This window comes from Anopheles funestus, chromosome 3RL, assembly GCF_943734845.2.
Source record: "Anopheles funestus chromosome 3RL, idAnoFuneDA-416_04, whole genome shotgun sequence".
NCBI lineage: Eukaryota > Metazoa > Arthropoda > Insecta > Diptera > Culicidae > Anopheles > Anopheles funestus.
In genome coordinates this window covers 79,473,833-79,501,168 of record NC_064599.1, presented here as the reverse complement: position 1 = coordinate 79,501,168, position 27,336 = coordinate 79,473,833, and the positions used below count along the sequence as shown (strand labels likewise).

General features: G+C 44.3%; 2 protein-coding genes across 7 annotated transcripts in view; one reads left to right on the top strand and one right to left on the bottom strand.

Moving 5' to 3' along the window:
* Positions 1–27,336, top strand: part of LOC125770057 (MOXD1 homolog 2-like) — a 503,823-nt gene that overhangs the window by 387,545 nt on the left and 88,942 nt on the right. The gene's annotated exons all lie outside the window — the stretch shown is intronic.
* On the bottom strand, positions 720–26,981 carry LOC125770058 (MOXD1 homolog 2-like). Its single transcript, XM_049439253.1, has 7 exons — positions 25,678–26,981; positions 17,326–17,854; positions 5,397–5,552; positions 3,900–4,178; positions 3,645–3,830; positions 2,281–3,108; positions 720–1,709 (listed from the first exon to the last, which is right to left on the bottom strand). The coding sequence occupies exons 2-7, from the start codon at positions 17,578–17,580 to the stop codon at positions 1,368–1,370; spliced, it is 2,046 nt and encodes a 681-aa protein (XP_049295210.1). The 5' UTR covers positions 17,581–17,854; positions 25,678–26,981; the 3' UTR covers positions 720–1,367.

Sequence of the window (27,336 nt, the reverse complement as noted above, 5' to 3'; positions counted from 1 at the left end):
GAAAAGCCTGGCCCCGAAACTCCGGATGTGTAAAAACCTCCCGAGATCCGGAAGACTGGAAAGCCTTACACACTCCCAAACGCTGGGATGCAGCTATCCTTCCGGAACGCATCCGGATGTGTCTATGACTTCACACAAAGGATGCAAGCATACAGCCAGGCTAAGGGAAATGCTTCAAGTGTACTGTGTTTTGTTTGTTGCCTTTATCGAAGCCCACTCAATCTGGGTACCGGTTCGCTTGTACGCACCGTGTTGGTTCTCCCTCTTTTTCCGGAGTACATGTTTACCGAGTGCAATGTCTTGCAGAGTTCCTCTATTTTCACTTCTTTCCAGTGGGAACTCGGCCCCGAAGTTTGTTGCGGAAATAATTTGAATGTTTGATGTAAGTTTACCACCGGCCTTCTCCGTCCAGCACTGAGTTGAGCAACTCCTCGCTCGGACAGGAAACAGTGTCGGCCCATGCCCAGGGTTGCTTCCAACTATTAAAAGCGTACGGAATTCGCCTTTGCGAAAACGGCTGCCTTCCGGCGGGGTACATTTTATCGATGCGGATAACTTTTCCCTCTTGCGTCGATTACGTCCTATGACCGTATTGTGTGTAATCTTTGTACGGATTAGTGCAGGAAGTTGGCAACATTTAACAGCACCAAACACAGAAGATGTGGTCAAACAAATGCGGTTCTTTCGTACTGGAAAATATAAACTCCGACGCAGCAAAGTTTTTCTTTAATGAATTTCGATTTTGAATAGTTTATTTTCAATTTATTACAATATGTTTGCTATTTTATATGTACATGTATCGAACTAAAAGTTTTCCATTCTCTTGGTACAAGGTGCACTAGCTGCAAATCAAAACCCAACATAATCCGACCGTTCGGATTGTCACGATTTCTACATACTTCACACAAAAAACAACTGGCGCTTCGTTTGTTTGCTTCCTCTAGATTCACAATTTACATATCCCTGAATTAAATACGTACTACTCAACATCCTTCTCCGTCCAACAATGCGGTACTGTTGTGCGCACCCTAAAATGACTAGTGAACTTATACGTCTGTGTATGTGTGTGTATGGTTGTGTTTTTTTATTCTTTTGGAGGCTTTACAGCCTGGTACACAGTGTTACCCTTGATGGGAGCGCATATTGGGCGGAGAAGACGTACCATCTACCTAGCCTACCTGCTAAAACTTGACACTATGTACAATGTTAACGTTCCACAAAATTCTAGTAGACCCAGTCTTAGTATCACGTGCCGCACACGCTCCCCTCTCCGTACTCCCGCATCCCCCGTCCCACCGTGGCAGCTTCTGGATTCGCTTATCACTTTGTTCACACTACGCCCCCGGGCAAAACCACGGTCACACCTCTCACAGTAACCTGACCGTGTTGAGAAAGATCACAAACAGCACTAACCGCGAAACAGCCACCGCCAGCGTTACCCCACTAGCCAGGTTTGCCGACGGGGCCGAACTGCGGATGGATTTGCTTCGGGCCGCACCCTCGATAACGTTCCACCGGTCATCGTCCGCATCGTCCAGCGGCCGGTCCAGACTGATGTCACGCTCGGTAACGAACCGATTGACGCTGTAACTACCGCCACTGCTGCCGCTACCGGCATGTGCCGATGTACCGCCACTGAAGCTGCACGTTGCCATCGGACGCCAGATTTTCGTCAGGTTCGGTGCGTACGCATCCACATTATCGGTGCCCTGTTTTGTTGGAACCAGCGTAGACAAGAAGAGAGAGACAGAGAAAGAGATGTTAAAGCACGTTAGTGTAAGGTGACCAATCATCAGCTCATCCGGAAGAAGGTATTTCTGTGAAAGGAAGGACGCTGCGAGCGGTAAAAAGGGCTACAGAGAGAAACCTCAATATTTGCATAAAATTGATTTATAAAGTACTGTATGCAACCGAAACGCAAAAAGCTCCCTACGAGATCCGAGCTGGAACCTGATAAATAATCCTTTCCCGGATACCAACCCCGGACTCCGGTGGAGCAGGGGAAGAAAATTGAAAGTTGGGAAAGTTTTACAAGCACTACGTTGATACCGTAAGCGATTGATCTGCATCTCTGGGATATTGGGTGAAAAGGGAGGTTTTTGGAAATTCATTAGTTTCACTCTCCGAAAATGGGGTCAAGTTGTTCGATCTACTTGACCACTCGAACCATTTCCCCAGAGGCGAGGACCCGAATCCCCAGGCATAAAAGATTCTAATTTATTCATTCGGGTTTGTTTGCGAGATGAGCTGATGCGTTCCCCGTGGTTCTTGAAAACTTACCGGTATGGGCGTATTCCGAGCGCTCCAGCACAGTGGCTTAAACGCACCCTTGCGCACGACGTACTGGAAGTCGTTGAAGTTGACGCGCCAATCGTAGGTGAGCAACCGTTCCTCGAGCGTCATGCCGGCTATTTCCGGCGGTGAGGCGATACGAATCGGATTCGTCCCAGCCGCCAGTTCATTAATGCCAACCGCCCGCAACACCGTCGGCAGGCTCGGTATCGAATGGCAGGAGGTAAGTTCCTTCTGGCGCGGATAGTATAAACTCAACACCAGGCAGGTTTCATCGCGCGATGAATACCCACCGAGTGCGATCTGTTTGCGACCGGTACTGTCGTACGTACACTCCGCGATCAATCGATCGCCGGGTAGGGCTTTCACCGGTACATGCAACCGTCGGTACTCCTGATAGTTGGCGTCTACGTTCGCGTCATGGGCGATCGGTGTCAATTCCTCGCGATGACGTACCTGCCGGAAGCGTATCTGCCGTCCCATACCATTCGTTTGCATCATCACGGCGAAGATGTTGATGCCGGGCCGGGGGAAAGCACGCTGCGTACACTCCTCTATACAGTGACCCTCGGACAGAACGCGATCCTGCCCCGGCGGAATGATGTGACGCCAGTTCGGTTGCATTCCGACCGATAAGACGCCTGCATCGTGCTTGCGGAGCGTGGTGGTGTAGTACAGCCGCAGGCCAGAGTTGTCTACGCGTGGCGTCAAGTCGACCGAATTACTCTGGAAGCCGGTGTAGTGTGTTTCCATCATGTAGAACCGGGCCTGGTACGAGTCGAGCGGGTAACCAGCCTCAAGCGGATAGGTGAAACCCTGCGAATGGACGAAAACGGTGTAAAGAAAGAAAAAAAAACAACCATCAAATACAATGTTGGATGGAGAATAGAAAAGAAGTGCAGAGATGTGGAAGCCTCAAGAAAAAGGCACACCCGAACACCCGGCGACGTTTGTTTCTCAACTTCAAAACCGCCTTCAGCATCATGCTCGAGCGCGTGATTCACCTCCTTTCTAGACAAATCTGTCCTTCAATCAATAGAAGGTGCCTGAGAGTGTCTTGCATAACAAACCCGCGAGCGATCGAGCAATCAATCGCCAACTTCTCGTCTCGCTTTGTTGCACTGTACGCTTCCAAGCGGAGCAATTATTAAATGCTTAACACGTTTGATTGATTTTTTTTGTGTGTTTGAATGAGTTTGGGTGCGTTAAAGAGGAGATTTATAATGTACATGTTAAAAGGTGTGTTGAAATGAAGTTTTTTATGGAGCTTCTGTCTAACAATTTCTCAGTATTTCTGTAGGCATTTGCCTGTAAACTTGCAATAACTTTGAGATATTGGTGTCGAAACTTACCTCCGAACCTCGGGACCATGCAGCAACGATCGAGTTGCACGTCAGCAGCTCCTTCTCCGCTTCCATACACGATCGGCCGAACTCTCTCGACATGATTTCCAGCTCCGGTGTTGAACCCTGACACTCGTACAGTATGATATGTCGCAGGTGAGGAATGTTCGAACGCGACTCAATGACCGGTTCATACTGCAAGTAGAAGACATAAATTCCGATTAATTTCTACTCAAGAAGATCACCTTCAGTGTATACACTTACCCGTATCACGTGATGTTTCCGTACGAATTGATCCAGCTTAAACATCGTACACCAGCGCAAGTTATCGTCCGTCTGCGGTATCGGGACATCTTTGTTACGCAGCTCGATCGTTCGCGTGCGTGAATCCAGCTCGATCGGTACCTGATTGACGCGCTGCGTTAGAAAGATTGGTACAGAATCTTTGAACGCTTCGGTCGGATCGGGTAGCGTGCCGATCGCTTGGGAACCATTTCTTGGCTCGTTGTTATGGTACATGTAGATGATACGGATGGTGTCATTCTGTGGAGAAGAGCGAAAGAAAAACAAACCCCAAAAACGATTAATATTTCAACTCGTATCAAAGTGCACACCGGGTTACATGGCTTTCATGAACTGCTCCCAAATACCAGGCGCCATCTGCTACCATTGACAGGCGGAGTTCATCAAACCTTCTTCCCAAAACCCGGTGGAGCCATCCGCACAAGATGCTTTCCCGTGGCACATGCGGCTTCAATTATCGGCTTTATTCAAATGTAAATTTATTTAAATCCTCTTTGATAGGAACCGATGTGCCTGTCACTAGTGGAAGTGGTCCCCAAATCTGCTCCAATGAACTACACTCAACAAAAAAAAAATCCCCCACACACAGTGCTCAGACATTTTGGGTTGGGTTTGCTACTTTGTGTGTGAAATTTGTTCATCTTCTTTTTCTGTTTGCGACGTGCAGATGAGGATTTTATGATTCTTCCAACTTCTAGCCACTGCGTTTCAATGACACCAGTTTGTCGGGTGTGTATGTGTGTGTGGTTCTGTAACATTATAAGTTCAAACAGTCCGCAAAGAATCAGCAGCAGCAGTAGTAAAGTTTAATGCTGAATGCATCCATCACACCGAATGGACGCGCGCCGGCCGGGAGTGGCCCTTAAGCGTTTTATAATTTGAATTTGCATTCATAACAGTGCGCAATTTTTGCCATTTGCATAAATTCATCATCATCACTAAAAGGGGGAAAATCCGAATCTCCACGTACACGACACAACGATGGCGGGTGATTTGAAACAAAAGCGAAAAAAAAGATTTTTTTCCATTGTGTCTCTTTATAGCGGGTGGGTACACTACGCGTTTCAGACAAGAATTTGTTTTCTTGGATGAGATTTATTATTTCTTATTTGCACACCGAACCGACGAATAATTCAACCTCATAAAGCTGGAGGTAGTCACGGTAACTTATGAAAACTACACCAGCATAACAATTAGCCATTCGCCTTGGAATGTTCAATGGTATGTCTTCCATACTTTTTTTTTGTGTTTCGAAATGCTTTCAAGCATCTTCTAAAGCGACTTTATCTATCGCTTCCTTCGAAGTTTGTAACGGGCTGTCGCCAATGTCCAAATTGGAGAAGCGACAAATTAATGCAAATTCCTTCACCCAATTCTAGGCTGCATTCATTGAGTAACGTTGAAACAATTCCGTTTCGTACGGAATGTTTCTTCCCTTGCCTTCTTTACTGTACTTACCGTAATCGGGACATCTTGTGCCGTATCGCACGTATCGAGCTTCCGGCGGAACCGCAACACCGTGTGGGTTGCATTCTCGTACCCGAGTAGAAGCACGTAGTCGAGCGAAAGGTCCACATGTGGCTCTCCGTTGCTGTTCTGCTTAAAGTGTCGATCCTGGGGAGGTGGGAAAAAAACGAAACAGAAAAAAAAAGGATTAGTATTGGGTTCTTACATTACCAGCCAGGAAGCGTCGCCGTAAGGAATTGCTTAATAAAGCATGGTGAATAAATTAAACCCTCTATCCACGGTTCGCATAGTTTTGGGGTATAAATTATGAAAATCAAGCAAAACGAGAGGGCTCAGTGTCCGATCACGCGGGGACACCGTTTATGTTAGGCCCTTGCCCGTGAACGAAAAGAGAACATCAAAACAGGTGGTCGTTGGACCAAACCAACCGGACCGCGGAGTTACCGTCGCAAAACACTCGCACTCACAGCAACAAAAAAGCAGAACCAATGGTGTTAATTATTTCACACCTTAATGCACAACCTTATTCGGTCGCTTGTTTCAGGGAAGTGGAACCCTTTTCCCACCCCGTAACCCGATGCTGTGCTACTTTAAGGATGGAGTGCTAATTTTTTTGTTTTTTCAAGAAAGAAACCAGACTTCCAGAAAGGGTCAGTTGGCACCTTTACGGATGGTTAGTAGCGTGGGAGATAATATATCTTTCGTTTTGTTTTTTGCAATAAGGGTTTTTTGCAGAAGGTGAGAATTACATTTGCTCACTATTTATAAGCGACTCATTAGCGTTTTGAGTTCGTGGTATAGCAATGTCACGATGTCATTTTCGTACACCTTCGGACTACCGTCTTGGTTTCATGATTAATAGGACGAGTGAAAGGAATCTGACGAGATGGTTTACAAAATCGCCCCACCTCATACTCGGCTAATGCGTTGTTGAAAGCATTGATCCATCCCGTAACCTGTAACCAGAATAGAAACAAACCACGTACGGAACGGTGTACCAAGGGCTTATCGTTCTACTGGCGACACACAAACATCACAAGGATTAAAAAGTAATTAACTTGCCGAAGACGGAGCACGTTTCGTTGTGCTCCTAGGGCAACATTCTTTCCTTGAAGACAAGAGTTCTGAGCAGACCGACACACGTCGCATTGGCATGGGGGCTTAAAGCAGGCGAGAGCGAAAGACAACCTTACCCAACCTGTGCTACACAAAACCAGATACCTAGACCCGAAAAATCTAAGACATTTTAGACGGGTCAAGTCGTCAAGATGTCGGCTGAGAGATAATAAAATATTTTTCTTTCCATCCGCCACCGTTGCAGGGCTTCGGTGTGCCTGTTATGCTTTTGCGGTCTCGCCTCTTCTACCTCGCCCGGAAGTTTGTGCTTAGAAGCGAAAACAGGTTCAAAATGACATCCACCTAGACCGATCCGTCTGGGGCCGTATAGTCCGGTTTATGTGACTAACACATTCCCTATCAAATCTTTGGGGACAAGATTAATTGGCTTTCTTGGGTGGGGGGGTTGCAAAAATGTGAACCGAATGTAGGCTAATTTCACTTCCTACTCTAACACGGGGAAACATGGGGCTTTAAGCCCTGTTTGCGTTGATTTTTTGATTAATTAAAACACACATACGCTGAGTGATGAAAAGATGCTGTTTCACCAAAGTTAACCATTTCCACCCGATAATTACAGACCGTTGCCGGGGTGGGGAAATGAAAAAAAGAATCGCCACACATTGCAACATGATACACCTATCTCAGAGGCGGTTACGACCTGCCGTAACCTATCATCAAAACCCACTGCATGAGTGTGAGTGAAAGTTCGCCAAAAAAAAAAGCTCACCTCCAGAAACCCTTTAACCCCCGTGAGGACCCTGGAGGACTGGCGGTAGGGTGGCTGTGAGGTAGGGAAAATAATTCAACTTTTGATTACAGACTGGCATCACCGGCGCCGCATGCCTAACAACCTACAGACCCACAAAAAAAACCGCACGACCTAACGCATACGAAGTGTCTTGTAGGGTCACCACCCCATTTTATAGGTGTGGAGTGACCCAGAAAAGCAAAATTAATTCCCTTACCGTAGATTACTACCGGGGTGTTGTTATTTTTTTCTTCCTTTCCTCTCGCTTGTTCGGGAATCAATTTCTCTGCGCCAAGCAAACCGTTCCCAAAGAAGCTTTCTTCATTGCTTTTCATCTACACAGTTTTATTTACTTCCGTTTGGGACTGGCGAAGAATCATCTCCGGACCCAGAGTGGGGATATATGTAGGCCTCATCTTTTTGGGGCGAAAATCTTTACCAACAAGAAAAAAATCCGACTAGACTTCCGGGTTTTATTCGCCTTTTCATGGTGCACTACCCGACTAAACCCCTTGGGGATGGAAGATTGTAGGTTTTTGAAGGTTCCGAACATATAGCGTCCAAGGAACGCAAACGAAGAAAACAATCGCCATTGATTGAAATCAATTTCCGCTCCATTTCATTGGATGTTCTCGCTGACCACGGCACGGTGATGATGGATGCCATTGCCGGTTTGAATATTTGATTTTGGGCACTATCGGTGTCAAAGTGCGTTTCGGGGTTGTTTTTTGGAAAGTGTCTAGTCACTGGGGGAGGGCGAAGCTATGAAGTCTCCACCCGGTATCCACGCATGCTTCCGGTGGTTTGTTTTACGTCAGCAGAAAAACGGACTTGCAAAAATATTCCTGCGACGGACGTCATGGTCTGCAGTGACGGAACAGTTTTTTTTTCGTCGTCTTTGCATTACGTCCTATATACTTATGCACTCTTGATGATGGTGAATGTTCAATCAATCATGTTTTAAAATTAGAGGAAACAAAATGTCTTCTTATCTTCGTAGTGTCTCGTCTCGTTGCATGGTGAAGTCACTCGAAGAAGAATGTGAACGTTCTTATTGTGGCAAGCAAAGGAACATACCAAAAACGCAGACGTTGGAATTTTCTTTAAAGGACACCGACAACAAACTGAAGAAAAATAGAAGAAAAAGAAAAATCCTTCCTTTCCTATCGCAAACGACAGCCACCGCCCAGGTTAATTGAGCGTAAATCTTGAAGGAATCCCGAAAACCGTCACCCGATAAGCGTCCCGCCAACACAGCAGTCTAACCCCCTCACCTGTCGTGAGTCATCGTACACGAGATCGTCCCTTATGTTTCTAAGGATTCAACACCCAACGAAGATAACTCGTTCTCACGCGTACACCGCTTCTTAAAAAAAAAAAACTTCCCTGCTGTTGTTCTATCTTACAAATGCACTTTAAAGTTCGGTTCTTCTCCAATATCTTCAATTCTACGTTCGCACCGGGAACATCGGTAACCCATCGGTACAAATATTCCAATTTAATGTTACGTTGCTTTACTGAAATTCAGATTATTTGTGTTCGCTTCACCACACAAACACACACACACCCTTTACCCATCTTGCTGAAGCTTTTTCGTCTCCGACCGCCAATAAAAGTATCCGGCAAGATCACGCATCAACGAAGGGAAAAGACCTCCAACCAAAGAGCCAGTGGCCTACTCGCCGCGTAAGAAGCAAGAAGCAATGTTAATTAAAAGCAATTATTCTTCTCCTCGTCAAGCACAAACAGGGCCATTGCTCAGTGCAAGGGGTTGCAGTTGTTACGAGGTACGCATCTTACGCAGTTTTATGCCAGGTCGCTTCGGCTCTCTTCTCCCTGCGGGACACTATAATGGGAACAACCCTTTTTAGGTCCCTTTCCTCAGTTTCTCACACAAACCTGGCAACAAGTATTATAAACCTGTATTTACGAAAAAAAGCAAGAAAAATCATTGTGTACAGGGAACACGGTTAACACGTCTCTCCGGTCGCTAAGATGCAAAGTGAATTAAATGTAATGTGGACAATTTGCTAGTAGCGAACTCCACAACCAGAACTGGCGAAAGTTGGTACGCGCTTTGGATGACGCGGCACAAACTTTCTTGGCGCCAGGCACATTACCTTACATCCTACCAATCTAGTCTAGACTTTCAACTTTTCCACGACTTATTCGCGGGTAAATGTGTACTAATTAATAAAAATTACAAAACTACCAAAGTTACTGGTGTAAACCATACACAATAGCATATCAACGCAGGAGAAGCAACAAAAAAACCGAAACTCACTTTCTTTATTGGCAAATTCTCCCCCCGCTATTGGTCTTACAAATGGGAGCTCAAACATTCGTGCTGACTTTGCACCGCAAGCAAAACGAGTGGAGCGTACTGGGAGATAAACCAAAGCCATATCATTGCCACACAGCGTCATCATCATTATGTGAACGGGCGGGATGATATTATACCTCCACTATCCGACATATGGCGCACAGGATGTCGAACTCGATTGCCAGACGAAGGTTATGATTATTATGACCATACGTATACACACATATATACACACTTGTACTACCATGTGATCAAGCAGCGAACCAAAGCAAGTGCCATGGAGGCCAACCAAGGCAAAAAGGTTCTTATAATGCAGAATAGCAAGCTTCTGGTAGGTTATTTTTCTTGCTTAACTACACACACACACACAGAGTTTTTCTCCCTCTTTTTTCATAACTGGTGGCAAGCAGTAAAGCAGTAGCACCAGCAAAGAAAAACTTTGCCCGTTTGCCCAGCTCCATACCCAAGTCTTGCTAAGTTCGTATGATGTGTTTCCTTGGTTCTTCGTCTGTTTTGATCTCCCCTTTCATCGTGAAACCAAATTATTATGACTCTCCACATCGGGAGTTTTTGTTTTTTCGGTTTTTGTTCTTCCCCTGCTTTGTTTGTCGCCATCCCTGTTGGTAAGTAAGAACGAACATCAGGGGAGAAACTTGATCGGGATGTTGTGATTACACATTCATTGCAAACAAAGCAGAGACAAAATATGTTTGTACACCAGGAGATGAGATTCGCTTGCCATTGTCCAGCTGGTTCCACCGATTGCCGCCTAGATGGGTAGTGCAATATGCTGTAACTTCATTACGGATCGCCGATATTGGAAATGGAACTGTGAGATGTTTGCTTCAACGTTTCCGAAATCTAGCACTTGTTTGTGTGAAAACTGCACACCGGACCGGGTTGATCTATGTTTTGGAAGATTCATCTCGCCAAAATAACAACGCGTCAGCGAGTTTTTACCAGCTCGTCAAAGTTGTCGGAAAGAAACCGGTCGGTTCAAGGGAACGATAAACAGCTTTTCTCATCTGTTTGCCAGAGGGTAAAGCGTAAGAAAAATAGCAACAACAAAAAAAACCCTTTTCACTTCGCAACATTGACGATGAAGAGTTCAAACTTTGATGGTTCATCGCACTTGGATTAAGCTTACGGAGAGCGGCGAATAACTTGCTTCTAATATCTCGGTAGCCGATCCAGGCCCTATTGCGAAAACTTGTTGCCCAAGTAATTTCTATTCAAAATGACTTCACCAATTGAATTCCAGAGTACTCTTTTATTTCTATCCCAAAATCGTTCCCCTTTGGGGATGAGGATGCTCATGATGATGATGGTGACATCTCGCAAAACCTTCAACTCAATCTAAATGCTAATGCCATCCAGTAACACTTCACTCACAGAGTTCGATCCGACAGTTGCGTCTTACCAAAAACCGTACAAAAACCCAGGTGCGATATGTTCGCAGCTTTTCTGGGTCATTTGAGATGATCTGGACACTGGGATCTCAACCTGGCGTCCGTTACAGTGCGTTTGTCAATCCCGGATCAAAACTGCCCCGTTCGGGATAAAAGTACGTCCACTGTAGAGAACACCTTGATTGAGTTGTCGTAGCGACTAAGAGGGGCTTTTTTCCTGTGCGAAGGGTCATAATACCTTTCCGAGTGAACGAGTTCTTGCGGCAATTCTAGCAAAACTTTATGTCCATTAAAACAAAATTTAAGGGTCCAATCGGAGCGTCCACATTCCGGTAGCACTGAAACACCGAAACCCCGGGAAAGCTACTCACTTCCACACGAGTGCGTGCGAGGGATCGGTATTAATGGACATGACCCAAAAAAAAAACTCCTTCCACAAAATGCTTTTCGCAAAACGGAACCGGAGTGATAAATCATTCAAGTTAGTGACCGAAGCCATAATTTGCATTATGGGGATGCCTTCTCCTGTCACTGCGCTGTTGCGCTTGTGTTTGTCGGGCCCGGGTTTTTGTGAACCGCGGCAATAAAAGTCTGGCCCGTAAAGTCGGGCAAGGAAATTGGAATTTCCGAAGAACTTCAAAACCGAAAAGCTCGAAACGGAGCATAAAAGCAAAATATGAGAAGAAACAAAAAATTGAACGAAAAACTCAAAATCCGAAAGTTGAGTTCCTCCTACCAATTAATGTTTAGAGAGTGCGTCCTTCGTTTACAGTGTCTTCACTGCGTTCTTCTGCTAACCTTTTCGGCTGTTTTTTGTGGCCCGTGCATAAAAGCAAACCGAATATGTGCGTTTGTCCTGGTGCGACGAAACTTATCATCCATTTCTGCTTTATCCGCCCCCTGCCAAAGGGAAACATGAAGCAGTTTTTACTGGTTTTTTTCTTTTCGGGCAAAGTTTTACGGACGTTTGCAAAACTTCAACCCATGAAAAGATCCCGGAATGCGATCCCAGAAAAGAAGGGATCCTTCTGCAATTCTGCAAAAACTCCGTAACGTAAACCGCCGGAAATGGTGGTAATGGCGGAAAGGTAAGCAAATCATAAATCTCTATCATTGGGAAATGAGTATTCTTTACCAAGGAATGAACAAGCCAAATAAAAACTGTTTGCCAAACCTTTGCCGGATCCGCTCATCCCAGCCAAACATTGTGACGTTTATGCGTTTATGCGCTTTTGTTGTGCTGCAGCTGAATGGTGAGGAATTTCTAGCTTTGAAGTGGGCGTACCGACCGTGGTCCACCCATTCTTTTTCGTATGTTTCATAGCTGCAACAGGCTAAGGCTCAAGTCTGGAAGTCTGATAATGGCTATGCGCATATCCATACCAACCAATGTCTGGGAACTAACGACGTTAGAAACCAGACTCAATGGCCATTAGAAAAGAGTGCACGTAACGCTCCTCAATACAGAGCAAAAGGAAAAATTGGACATTCAGCTGATTTAGCCCCTGGGAACTTTGTGGCTTGCAGAGCGGTCAAGCTAAGCACGTATCGCTTGGAATTGTCCAATATCTGGCGTCAATCACCTTTTTTGCACTCGTCAATTTCCCATCCCATACCTTCCCGGGGGACACGATGGTCTCATGAAAGTTGACATCCATATTCCGGGATAATGGCATCATGAAGATGTGGACATTTTAACGCATCCACAAGCGCAGCTCATCGTACCGGAAAGAGTTGATTCCCTTGCATCAACCATACCACACCACACACACACAAAAATGAACACTTCACTAGCCCGTGTCGAAAGGAGTCTTGCATTTGCATATTACATTTATCAGCCGGGAAGCGAATAGCCGTAAGGTACTACCTAACTACACGATCGTTCTCATCGTTTGTCTCGTTGACTTGGTTGTAGGATCCCTACCTATGCTCAATCCCATCTCTTTACCCTGCTCTTTAGACACGTCTACTGCGTGTTCCCAAAAAAGGACGCAGCTGCTTAAAGCAACACAGCCCAGCGTCTAAGGGAGACTCGAAAATATCCAGATGATAAAGCGAAATGCCGGAAAGCATCCAGACCCGCACCGTTTCCTACTAGACCCCCGGGGTGGGTTGTGGTTTTCCTCTCCCAAAAACGTTCCAGACATACCCAACTACCCCCAGACACAATGGGAAGGAAGGCACGCACAGCTCGGCACAAGAGAAAAAAAAAAAGATTTGTTTATCCAAACGTCCAAACACCACACCATGTTTGCTGCTAGACGTACGGATGCGGATATTAAATTGTTTTTAAAACGTGTAAAGCAGGTGTCGTCCAGAAGGAAATAAAGGAATGTTCCCTCATCGGCTGGTGGCCAAAAGGAGGCATCGTGTAATGTGATTGTTATGACCGGTAGTGGGTTTCTGTGTCCGAAACCCCGGGAAACCCGTTGAGCCATGATGCGTTCAATTGCATCAAACGGAGCCTGCTTTTAATCTGGAATGCTTCGTCCGAATTTTGCCATGCTTTGTAGAGACCTGGTAGCCCAGCACATCGAAGCGAAAATCTGCTCATATTAATTTCACCTCGTACTCTAGCTTGTTCTCCAGAAACTGAGTCTTTCAAACGGAGATGAGATGTGGTGTCCACTGCAGCGAATACCCAGCTTCAGCGCCCGCAGGTGCAATGGAAGATGCAATAGTACCGAACGTGAGCAACCGGGACAATACAAATGGCTCCCCATCGGTCTTTTCTAGTCTCTGGTTGGCGTCATCCTCAACCAGCCCAGGATCTGCTACCGTGCTTTTGAAGGATTACCTCGCAAACATTGCACTACACCAGATGGGAACACTTCATTCGTGCAAACGAGCACAAGCATTTCGTTGAATTGTGTCTGTGTTTGGGTCGGTTACACCGCACTGCTTCTAGATTGAAGCACATTAATCAAGCGTTTCAGGGTTGAATGTAAATTGAAGAAATTCGTTCCCATTTTGGGATGTGAAGAACACTGCTTGCTCCCCCAAAAAAAAAGAGATACGCTTACCCGCCACACGACCCTCCGCATGGGTCTCAAATCAAAACAAATTGATTTTAATCAACTCAACTGATACTCCCTTCATCTTCAATTACATCGTCATAACTTACGCATATGGGCTAGTCCCCAAAAACCTTACCTTCTTTTAAAAAAAACACACACACAAACACTTAACTAGACCAACTCATCTTCAAAGTAACGAAGATGAAGATCACATAGCAAGAGTGGGTAAGAAATTGCTCAACCCCTGCTACATCTCTCTCAAACGCTTCATAGAACCGAAACCACATTCGGCATTTGTCGACTCGCCCTCAAGCAACGGGATAGCAGACAAACATAAAACCGAAATACCACTAGCGCTCTGCTTCTTCACTAATATGATATCATTTTTATGTCCCTCGATCGGGGATCTTCACGTCCAGTCCTCTAGCCATGATGGGTAAGAAGGAAGCAACCCAAAAAAAAGGGGTTTTCATCGAACGAGTTCTCGAGATGCCGAACTCTCCACATGCTGGGCATGAAGCTGTACGAATGATGTCCGGCGATGTTGTGTTTAGTCGGTTCGATATTTCGAAACGGTTGTTTTTTTTTTCGTCCACAACTGCACGCACGATGGGGGGTGCACAAACCGTGCTCCAAAAATGATTGCCACCAATCAAGACACTTTATCTATATCTAAGCGGGTCTTGGTATCAACCGTAACGGAATGGAGGCCGAAGATGGCTTCAAAAATTGATTCAAATCACCACACCACCAGCGATGGTAGCTCAACCTTCATCATTCAAGCACACGAAACAATCAGTTGTTGCCCATCTCCTGACGTCAGCGTTTGTTCCCTTTTTCTCGCCTCCTCACGTTCCTCAGGTGTTTCAGGGTGTTCCCATCACATGCGGCGTTAAACACGCGCGATGGCACGATGGGTTGTACCAGATACGGCAAAACAGACCGCTAAATTCCGCCATTTAAATCATCACACTAACGAGCCACACTTACACAGCGACAGGGGGGCGGTAAAAGTTTTCTAAACCTACGTACCCAAAAGAAAAACACCACACCAGTTCCAAGGTGTGATGGACGGTAATTTATACAGCGAAAACTTCTTTTTTTCCCTCTCTCTTCGCCAAGGAAAAGCATACGCGTTTATGTGTTCTTTCGTCCCAAAAATACGAACCCACTGGCCAGTTTTCCACGCCCATTCTTATGCTAGGGAAGGGAAAGAAAAGGCAACAAACTTTTCTTTCTGCTTGAGCACGAAGAGTAGGAAGCCATTTTTGGACGAAGGAACTCAATCGTTTTTTTTCTCACATACTTTTCTTTTACCAACACTTCGGAGCTGTGATAAGTAACCGAATTTGCATAACCAACATTCCGACTTATGCTTCCAATGCGTACGTTTGAGTGTATTTGCTTTTTTTCTTCTTTCTTGTGCATAAGCAGCTTTAACCATCAACGTAACCACCCGCAAAGGAATGTGTTTTTTTTGTTTTCCTGAGGAGAATTAAGCTTCAGAGCGAGAAAACGCAATGGCGTCCAACAGTTTGCACTTCATTCTGAATACAAGGGGGAGGTTTTCTTTTGACCACTGTAATTAGCAGAAGCACAAATAAACAGCAACACACATCAAACAAAAAAACAATAATGAAAGACAATTATTCTATATAAATAACTATTTAAAAATGAAGTTGTTGTACAATTATCAAATCAAGGACTTGACATATTATTTGTACATTTATTCTGAATTTCAATTAGCACAAGATGGGAAAAGAAATTAAATTTAAGCAGTGTAAAGATGACGAAACAATTTGTTTTGCTGATGTCATCAACGAGAACAGGGGTTTTTATTTATTTTTAGTCTCAAAAATGCTCTCAATCAGCAATATCTTATCTGATACATTTTTTTCCTGATCTTCTAACGAAACTATACGGATCCCCAGCCGGACACACATTTCCGTTGTGCATGGGCGCGTGAATGTGAGTGTGTTTGTCAGTTGTTCATCAACCTTTCCTCATCTTGCTTTTTCCAGTTTCCTGACGCTTACCACCCACTAATTATGATTCCCGGCCGTGGAGCAACATAGCGCTGATGCTTATCGCCTTAAAGATGCTGCTGATGAAGCACAAAAGGCCAAACACAAACACACACAAAAAAAAACCTTATACCACGACCGTTGGATGCATAGTGTTTTTTATTTCTCGTTTTGCTTCCTTCCTGCTACATATTATAATTCTTTTTTTCACATTTTTTCTTGCTTGGATTGAATTCCAACCAAGGGAATGGGGCGAGTATTTCACTTATCAGTGAACCATGATCGCATCGCGCTGAATTTCTTTTCACTACGCAGGGGTGAAAAGTCCACAACGGGCACAGCACAAACAAAACACAAACTAGTATCACCACAAAACAAGTTCAAACGAAAGATCACAAGGAAGAATTATCCTCGTGTCGTGGAAGCTATTACCACCCGAGCGAAAGAGAAGAAGTCCAAAAACGCCACATTCAAAACGAAACCACTTCACCGCGCCTGTTCGCGGTAAGAAAAGTGGGAAAATTTATCGTCACTCATTAATAACATTAATTAAATTATAAACAGCCAGGAAGCGGGCAGCAGGCCGGTGAGGACGCGTAGGCAAAACAGCGTCGAGACTGAGGCAGCATAATAGAATCATAAGATTTTATGAATGCATTCATTCTGTTTTCAGCGGACTGGGAAAATGGCCGATCCGCTATGGGGGGACTTGTGCCCGAAACTTTGCTTATTAACTTTGGTCCTCATTCCGTCTTGCTACGATCGTGCAGCCAAGATATGATGTGGCAGCAAAACCCATTTTGTTTGTTTTTTTGATCAAACAAACAAACGAAAGACGAGTCTGGATTTTTTTTGTTCTCAAACCCACTCCTATATTAAGGCTTTCATGGAGACCGAAGCTGCCAATAGCTCATTTGTATGATTTATGAGTTCCCGTATCATTGGCAAATAATCTGATGATCCACTATTAGGCCGAGATGATCGTCGAGCAAACGAACGAAGGCGAAGAGACATCCGTCATCGGAGCATTCAGGGCCGCACGATCGATCGGGAACAAAAGACTTTAACGCATGATTGAACTTTGATCATCAAACAAACGATCACGCACGCTCAACGAACATAGATTAAGTCGAAAGATCCATAGTGAGAGAAGAAAAAGAAGAGAAAAAGTCTAAGAAAGCCGCACCCCGTTTCATCTGCTGGCCAAACAAAAGAAAAAACCCCGAAAAACAAATTCGTGTAGGCGAAATCGAAATCGAGATGCACGAGAAATGTCTTACCTGGAAGTGAACCTGCCCATTCTCGACCCACCCGATGACAACATCCGCACCGTAGATGGTACCGTCGGTGGAGAATCCGAGCCCGACGTAACCCTGCGTCCGGGCCTGCACCTCGAACGTGATGTCCTGCTGGCTGATGCTCCACAGCAGCCGATAGTTCTCGTCTAGATCGACCGCATGGTCCCAGTGGGCGGCAGCGGCGACCGCCGACAGGAAGCCAACGATCCCGAACAGTACTTTGGTTGGGCAGCACATTTTTTTGTTGCTAATTCTATCACACTTGTACTAAAAACACTATTATTTGATTTTTTTTTACGATTTCAACTCCTTGCTCCGTTTTATGTTATTGGAGGAGTTTGAGACGAATTTGCTTTCTAAACGCTTTTTCTTTGGGTTTTTCGGTGGGGTGATGTCGAACCCCATACGATTACGAACGGAAGAATAGAAACTCTAAACCACACACGAAAGTTGAAGTACGTCACTAGATGCAGTGGAGGTTTCCGACACATTGAAATCACTGTTTCGATCACTGCAAGTAAAAGAGAAGAAGAAAATAGCGTTGTGGTTAGTTATTACATTCTGCTAAAAAGATTTAAGAATTTTCTACATGTTGAGAAACATGTACAAAATTTAATCTAAAAATTAAGCTTGGTGGGACCAAATTGCCATTATATATTATGAGTGAGTTCAGTATTTTTATTTTTCTTCCAATGCCAATAAGCCGCAGAATAGCAATTTTCCGCATTTAGTTGGGTATTGAATCGATTAAACCAAAAAAAACACGCAGAAGGAACGGAATTTAAACCACCCCTAATGATGCATCCTTTTACTGCTGACGTGTACATAATATTCAACGCATCCATTACGCACACACGTCAGCAGATCGATTATCATGATCGTGCTCACGAACACGAAACCCCTCAGAAAGCGAAGGGAAGTGAAATATTTGCCTCCTCAATAATATTCGCACAATCGCACACTTTCGGCTTTGCATCACCAGGCGGTAGGTAAGCCGCCACGGAAAACAGTTTTCCTAACGGATGGTAACGGATTTTCCCTCCCACACAAGCAGCTGTACTTTTGAATTGCTAATATAACGCGCCCAGTGCAGTGGAAGATTCACGGTACCGAAATTCAATATTCGCCGTGCTTTCCTGCTTTGCGGTGTTGCAGGCGGCTGATTTTTTATTGTTCTGTTCTCAATGGAAATACAAGGCCGTTAAGGAAAATTTAATACATAACCGCCTCCCTCTTCATTCTTCCTTCTGCGGTGAATTAAAAAAAACCGCAGCCACAGCCTCTGCTATGTGTGAATATTTCGTCTCTAGAATGTGATATTACCTTGAGGCATTCCTTTTTTCCGCTCCGATCTAATGCAAACGTACGATAGCGACTATAATGATCGTACTCAAGTGTAAGGGTGTGTCATAAGAGTGCGGTTTTTGCAGCATGTCATCATTCCGTAACGAAAGAACATCATTTTCGAACAGAAATTTGAAATTAAATCTTGAAATTGATCCAATTTTGGAGAATGAATTAGTTGCACACAACCATTCTATTTTGCTACGGTTGGGTGGTTTTGTTTAAACGTAATGATAAAGATGATATTTCGGCTAGTGTTTCGTACAATATTCCACCGAAATCACATTCAGGCTCAAGAAAAAAGAAAACAGATCCCGATGAGTTAGATATTTCTATTCTTGTTTTCATCTTGCTTTATTTCATCCGCCCAACAAAGGAAGAAAGCGTTCATTCCTGGAAGAATCTACGCACAAACATATCTTATCCACAACAAACATCATCATCATCAGCTTCATAGAGTGGAGATCGTGTTTCGTGATTATGATTCACGGAAACAGTTCCCAAAAACCTTTCTCGCCGATTGACCACCAATTGAGGAAAAAAAGGGACCCGAGTCCCGCAAGGAACCCAAAAGCAACACCGGATTTGACCTGGAAAGGTATCCGAAATTGGAAACATCCCGCCTGCTCGGGTCGATTGATGCGAACAGACCTTTTGGAAAAACGTCTGCATTCACTTTGTTTACCTGAATTCTTGCCATGCAACCGAAAAACTGCATCGTTTGCTTTTGGGTTGTTTTATAATTTTTAACTTAACATTTACAGACAAACAAAACCATGTTTTCCAAATCATCAATTCATCCCTAGACGCAAGGAAAACAAAACTTACAGACAGATGAAACGATTGTCTGCTTTTGCGTGTTTTTCGCCAAACAAATCCTCCCCCTTGGTTCAAAAGCAAGAAGACAAACGATAATGAAAAACGCCCAGCAAAGAAAGTCATAAAAGCAGTCAGGAAACTAGCAGAACATTAATAAAATGGTACGCTGGTTACTGTTATGCCTCTTTTTGATTGTGTCCCATAAATCCTAACCCCAAAACTTTCGACGGAGATTTCTGTGCGTGTTGTAACATTTTTCGTGTGTAACCCTTAAACGTTCTGTTCCGTTCCAAAAAGCACCAAAACAACAGAAGTACGATGAATGAAAACGTTTTATTTTCCTTTTGCTGATGTTGGACCGTTGGCTGGAAAAGCAAAAGGTAAAAGTTATTCTTCTGTTTGTGTTGAACCATCTTATGCGTATGGTTTCTGTTTTGAAAACAAAAATACTCACAAACATCCATCAATGCAAAGGTTCGGACCGATGGAATGTGTCACACCTTTTCATCACAGAGCAGTGAGCTAAATTGCAAACTGCCAAAAAGGATATTGGAAAGGAGGGGTGACATTTTGCCGTGTCTCTGGTATGGCAAAACATGGCACCCTTCTGGGCCGAAAGGTTTTGTGTCAAAATATGTTTTTGTGGAAAGTTATTACAAACAAAAGCGAGCACGTGAGAAACAGTGCGAGTGACAACATTGCCTGGTAATCGAATGGGAGGAGACGACGCCAACAGGGATTATTAGTTTTTGGCACTGTGGAAATACCTAACCAAAAAAGAGACGATTATCCCGTTGGAAAAACAAACTTGTCTTTTATGAAAACACAAAAACCCGAGATCATTTAATCCCCGGGGACCTGGCGAAGTAGAAGGTAAGGGAAGCACAAAAAGGTACATCAAGTAAATTAAATTCCATTTTGAAGAATTTATTGAAGCTAAAAAAACTAGTTTTCGTACAACCGATTCAAATTCCTTAATGGAGGCATTCAAAAACATAACTTCTCAACACTATTCTCCAGACAAGAGTAGCCAGGGTGAGCTCGTTTTGAGCTGTATAGTGTTAATAAATTATCTATCCACCGGGGGAAAAACTAAAACAAGACAGAAATAACCCGAGGATGAAGGCGAAGTTGTATATGTTTTGGGGTATATTAATGAATCGAATCGCCTTCTCGCACCATCCGATCGTAAACAATACTTCTCAACCGGAGTGAAGAGGTTCAAATTTCAGTGCCTGACGGGACGACGATACGAAAATGTGTTCATTCCTAATACCTCGCCCTAAACGCTCTTGGGTGGAATGATAGAAATGGGATCAGATGATTTATCGTAGAATGAAAGGCGATCGTCGAAGTAGCAGCAGCTTGAGAATGAATTGTTTAATTACGATCGAAACCAATCCTACCTGCAAGCGAGGAGTGGTCTAGACTCTAGAGCGAACGAAAAAGGACCTCTACGTATATGCCTCCGGTAGAACCCAAACGGGGTTATTCTATCCCGACGGGTAATTATTTATCTTCGCGTTTAATAACTGCATTTGTTGCTCCCTTTTTTATTTTTGAAGCGTGAAAACCATTTCTCTCCGCATCCTTAGCGAAAGCATTTCTCACAAGAATTGGAAATAGAAAAATGGGACCAACAGATTATGAAATTATCCTATTAAAGATGAAGTCCCGAGAAAGCACTTAAGCGGCGACATTCGTTTTAGTGACCAAAGAGTACCGATTATACATCGGAATGTGTCATTCTAGATGGTCGTGGGTTTTATTTTTATGACCACATTCTATCAATAATTATCGCTCCCTCTTAGACTCCTCCATACTCACAACTTCTACTCACAACTTGGTAAGATTCCAACCAACATAAAGCACCACCGCTAATAGAGACGCTTCGTTCGATTGTTTGATACTCGATCGACCGCGTGTGAGTCAGAGCCGGTGTGGGCCGCCTGTAATGGTGGTGAGTTATCGGAGTTACTCCAACAAAAACCTGGTACATTCCGGAAGAGAAGAAAAAAAAAGGAATGGAAGATAAGCACGAAAGCAGAACGTCTAAAACAACACATTTCTAAAGCGTTCGTGTCTTGCCGTGCCTTTCTGTATGGTTTTAGATCCGTACAAATATATTTTTCTTCTTTGATTTCGAACCTTCCGCACAAAGGGGAAGAAACTTCTCTCAAGCGCAATAAGAAAACCATTGCGTGGGAAGACGACGGCTAGAGAGACGGACCTCTGTATGCTTTTTCTTTCCTCGTTGTTCGTTTCCTTCTTCGCTCGAAGGTTTCGACAACGAACCCGAATTATTCCATCCCGAAACGGGCAAGCACCAGCATCAGCACACATTCTACATGGTACAGCTTCTGATGTGAAGCTGGAAACGAAAATGGTGATGAACCACCATATTGTGGAGCGTATACGTGCAAGGAAGCACAGGAAAACCTTGATGAAATCCAATCCACTCCGTTTCTTGCACACAACCATCACACTAGAGCGCACCAAACCAGACCGCAAAAGCCTGGAAGTTGGCACCGGACTAAGCCGGCTCGTCAGAATGCCGCGACGCATAAAATGTGGTATTAAATGACGCCAGCTTCAGTCCGTCTACAAATTAAATCCGTGCCGTTTTCGGGCAATCGGGAGCGCCCTCCGGCAGTCTCCGTACCGCCACTACAAGCTCGGAAATTGGAAGAACACAACAAAAAAAAAGACGCAATCCAGAAGGATAATGTTTCATGCCGAGCCGAAAGGCAACGAAACTATTCGCTCCAAACATGGAAAATGCGAGTTGAAATGTTGTAGGTAAATATTTGGAGCTGCGTATGGCGGTGTAATGCGAAGATCTTCGTTCATTATTGCTCCTTAGCCTCCTTAGGCTCACGGAAGATCTGCTCGCGAATCATCAACATGAAGCGATCGTCGATCTTGCGTACACTTTTCGCTCAATTTACAATCTCTCACCGGCTTCCGTTCTGCTCGATCGTGATCTTTCCAAAGTTTTGATGAGGTTAGGTTTCCAGATCGGTTCGGTATGTCTGTGACGGAAGAGAGAACGGTTTTTTTCTCTCCTTTATTTCATTAAATCATTTCGCACGCAACTTGACAGCTGCAACGAACGGAATGGTGTGAAATCGAACACCGAAGGGTAAAAACAGTGCTTCCATCTTTCTGATGCCGAACGTTCAAAAACTCATCCAAATTGAAGTAACACGGCTACTGGCTGGTATTTTCGACAAGAGCGAGAGTTTGTACGAGATTGATTTATCTCGCCAGCTGGAGCATTTTCGGCGACTTTTTTTTGGTGTGTTTGCTTTGCACAATAAAATCACTTTACCGATCGATCCCTCGTCATCGAAAGCGACCAATCTGCCGTAGGTTAAACAAACACTGGGTGGGCACAACACAAACAGGATCTCGTTTTTTCCAACGGTCAGTTTTGGTCGGGTTCGGACTATTAGGTTTTTATTGGAGGCTTTCGGTTTGGGTTTTATGATCTCGTAGAATGCGGTAGATCCCATTCCGGGAAGGACTTCATCTAGGTGAGGTATCGAAAAAAAGGTGCCATTTTTTGTTGTATTCGCAAACTAACACAAGATCATGGCAAAGATCACACATACGATTGGATGCGGAGATCAAAGTACGATCCATGAATTTTCCAACAATAAGCGCAGGAAGTGATGTCATGTAGGAACATACATTATCGTTCGTAGAAGTAAGGCACTAGATCATCCGTAAAAGTCACGGATCTCTCAGTAGAAAGGAAAAAAAAGAAAGGAAACAACATTACAAGACAACAAATTTGTGTAATGGTTTCGGTTTTCTTACAAAACGTCTTTAATAGGACCGTTTACAGTTGCCACTTGACATCCACCCAAAAATTCGTTCCGTTACCCGACACCGTCTTAAGGAGCGGAAGTGTATGATTTAGATCACTTTCGAAGAAATACCATCTTACCGGCTACTTAGGCATTTCTTGAAAACAGAAGCCACGCAACCGCCATATGGTGCATCGTGTGCCGCATGCAAACGGATAATAATGCTGCAGATGCAGCAGCAGCAGCAGCGCATCGTTCGATGGAAGATCGAAGATCGTGTAAATATTTACCACATAGACAGGCGCAAGAGATTTGAGCGATTGCAACGGGCGATCGGTACGGGCCACTCTGATCGTAAAAACGCACTTCTAATGGTTGCTGTCAAATCTGATCACTGAACACTCGCGATGGGAACCATTTGTTCCATGCCGCCGTTTTACGTATGCGTATGAGTGATGGGCCGATTTATCGACGAAAAACGCGGACGTACCGACCCCGCGATGATCCCATGCGGTGTCGATGTTGATGTTTTGCCGTGTCTAGAATTAATTAACCCACCCCTCACGGCGGGGTTTTCGGGTGGAGTTGTTGTTTTTTTGGACGCGGAGTTGTTGCTACCTCGCCAGCTCGTGTGGAATAAGGAGGACGTTTCACTACGAAATCTGTCAACCTTCAAGCGGAATGACACCGGTGACGACAGTGTGCGTGCCTTGTGTTCTGTTTTGTTTTTTGCCGTCTTAACCGACCGAGTTGTTGGACAAAAAACACCAACGAAATTCCCAGAGGTCTATTTTTAATAATCCAAAAAAAAAACACCGTCTGGTGACATCCTGCACCGTGAGGAAAAGAATTTATGTGCCGACAGCTGACCACCTCATGGTCAGAAAAAATGATCACAAATTAGCGTTTGTGCGTGCGCGATTCCTACTCCCTCCTGTAAGCGACGAACCTCCAGAATCTCCTCTGCGCGTAGATCGGTTTTGTAATAAATATTATTAACCTCTTTGACACATAGAGAAAAAGAGAGAAGAACAGCGCACGGGGTTGGTAATGGTAATGATTGGCTGGAATTTATGGTGACATTAAACCCTCTCACCAGCATCAGAGCGCCAGTACGCACTGAAGAAAAAGATGGGGAACGAATTTCAATCACGATTTCCATAAATTTCACATCACACACAAGCAGGCATCCGTGCGCCAAGACATGTTTCTGCCCGAAGGAAAAAGGGCAGCCAAAAAAACCAAGCGTTTCAGGAATGGGCCAACTGTTGCCTGGTCGTTATTTTAGTTTTTGAGAAGAATTGAAACGCGAAGAACCCGGGGGGAATAGCATAAACCACCTTCAACAGAACAAGAGCGAGTGCGTGATGAGTCTAATTTTCCTATGAATCATATATCCACAACGCAACGCATCCCATGCATATGGGCAGAGTGGCCGGGTTCACTTCAACCCTACAAACCGGCTGGGAAATAGGGAAAGGGGTTCTGACCGCGAGTTGTGGTTTGAGGTTCGTTCAAGTTCCCAAACAAAAACGAAAGAACCGTGCACTTATATTTGGATGCTTCTCTGGTCCAACAAAACGAAGGGAAAAAACCATCAATTGAGACTTCCTCCACATTCCACAAATGGCGCTTTATGTACACACCAACACGATAGACACGCACACACTATAAAGAACACAACTGCACAGTTGGAGAGTGTATAGCATTGAAAACACTCCAGACCCGTGTGGAAAACGTTCCCGGGGATCATCATAAACTGCGGGACTTTTATCTCGTTCGAGCGGGGTGGGGAGCCCGAAATAAACGAACCAAATAAAAGCTATTTAAAAAAACCACCACCAGGCACCAGGTTTGCAGCAATGCGCGGTCCGGAACTCCCGTGCTTCATGTCTCTGGGTCAACTCGTTATCGCCGTAAAAGCATGCAGTGATGGTGGCCACGCTATTGTGCCATTTTATAGCACACCAACTTGATTGTTTTCCAAGGCCCGGTTGTTTTGTTGTTGTGTGCGGTGTTTTCTCTTTACAGCGGGTGAGTGACGAAATGGGTTGGAAATCGGTGGACCAAATTTAGTGCTCCGGATGTTTTAAAAAAAAATCGTTCCTCCACACTCATATCACTGTACAAACAGGTGATTCACTGAGGGCAAGGTGATTAATCGTTTGGCAAACGAAGTGAAACACCGAAAGACTTCTAAATGTCTCGCACACGGATGTGCGGGGCTATGCGCCATGAATCAACACGTTTGCTTATCAGCACTCGCTTCTTGTAGCGAGATGATCGAAGACGACACAACACAACGACACTCGGTGCCGATCGATCATCGAGCAGCGGGCTAGTTAGTTCGGACACTTACTTCGCAATTATCATCATCGCACCAGACTGATCGCACTGTGTACAGTCGAGGACGACGACGCCATCTTCCGCCCGGACGTCATACTGCAAACCGCGCGGAATGCACTGATTCTTACACACGGATTTATTCGAACCGATGCTCGCATCAATCACTGACAAATATTGACATTTGAACGTTGAACTGCCCTCTATACACCACACCACACCGCCGAATATAGGGCTCGGGGTGGAAAATTAACACACACACAGACACACAGACACAGAGACCACTTCAAGAACACACGGTCCTGGTCACGGCACCAACACGATTCGAATCGGCGGGTTTGAAACCTTTCCTTTTTTTTCGTATTCTTTTCACCTCTTTTTTCTGTTGCGGTTTTACGTTTTCCGGACGTAATAAATACGTCCCCGAGAGCCACAGCAACACCCGGGGAACGGCTCACAACTCGGCTTCACTCTTTTAATTTTTCTTTCCCTTATCCCGCTACCACACTGGCAACAACGGCAACTGAAGCTTCCACGGTGAAATAATGCACTTACGTAAAACAGCAAACCTTTTTTACATACGTACACAATATGCACATGCACAGTAACGCTTTTTCCTCCCTGTATGTGTGCTACGCGTTTTTCTTTTTTGTTGTTACGAGCACACAAAAAAACTGGGGGAAAGGGTTAAAAGCCGTTAAACCGTAGAATGCGCTTCGATTTTTACTCGTTGCTTCTCCACTCGATTCGTCACACACGTTTTTTTCACATGAAATTTTCACGTAAAATTTTCCAACCCCTAACCGGGGGTGTACAACACTTTTCTTCTGGGCCTTGAAATTCTTCCTCGCACGCACACAAACACTAGACAGACACAATCGGTTTTGGAGCAGTTTTGAAGCAATCGCGCAAGAAGATACACAAACACACGAGCCGGCGTGGATGGTACAGGCTGTTGGTGGTTCTGATCGCGTCGGCACTACGGACGGACGCACACCCTGTCTCTTTGACGGTTCGATACGAAATGAACACTCGCCACTGATGCACGGCAAACGGTCGCAGGTCGGTTTCGAAGCATGAATGAATGGGAGAAGCGAATGAATGAGAAGAGAATGAGAGAATGAGAAAATGGTTGATCATTCTTGGGGTGCAGGAAGGGATGATTGCATTAAGGGTGGGTTTGAAAGAAATTCCTAGCATTTTGCGCATGGTTTTGTCTAGTTTGTGGCAGGTTGTTATTGGGAATTCAAACTTAATTATTGGAGTTGTTTTATTTTTTTTTTAATTATTTGTTGGTTCGTTTTTTTAAACTATTTTTTTTATTTTTAACAAATTAATATTTGCAGGTTGATAGGACAATAAGTTACTTTAAATTTTTGACAACACTCTGTTTGAAGACATACAATTTATAAGTTTATTTATCTACCATTTAATTTATCTAAACATTTTGTTGTTTTTAGGTGCCTAAATATGCATCGCACATTTTATCGTACATTTTTTTCTCAATATGAATATGAGAATTCATCGAAGGTATTCCGAATGAATACCTTCAAAAAAATAAAAATAATAGGGAAGGGAAGATGCAACGTTCTCTCACTCTTTATTGTGTTGCGTCGCATTTCCCGTATCATCAATAACAGTGGTGGGAGAATTGTTTGGTTCATTCTAGCTGGCT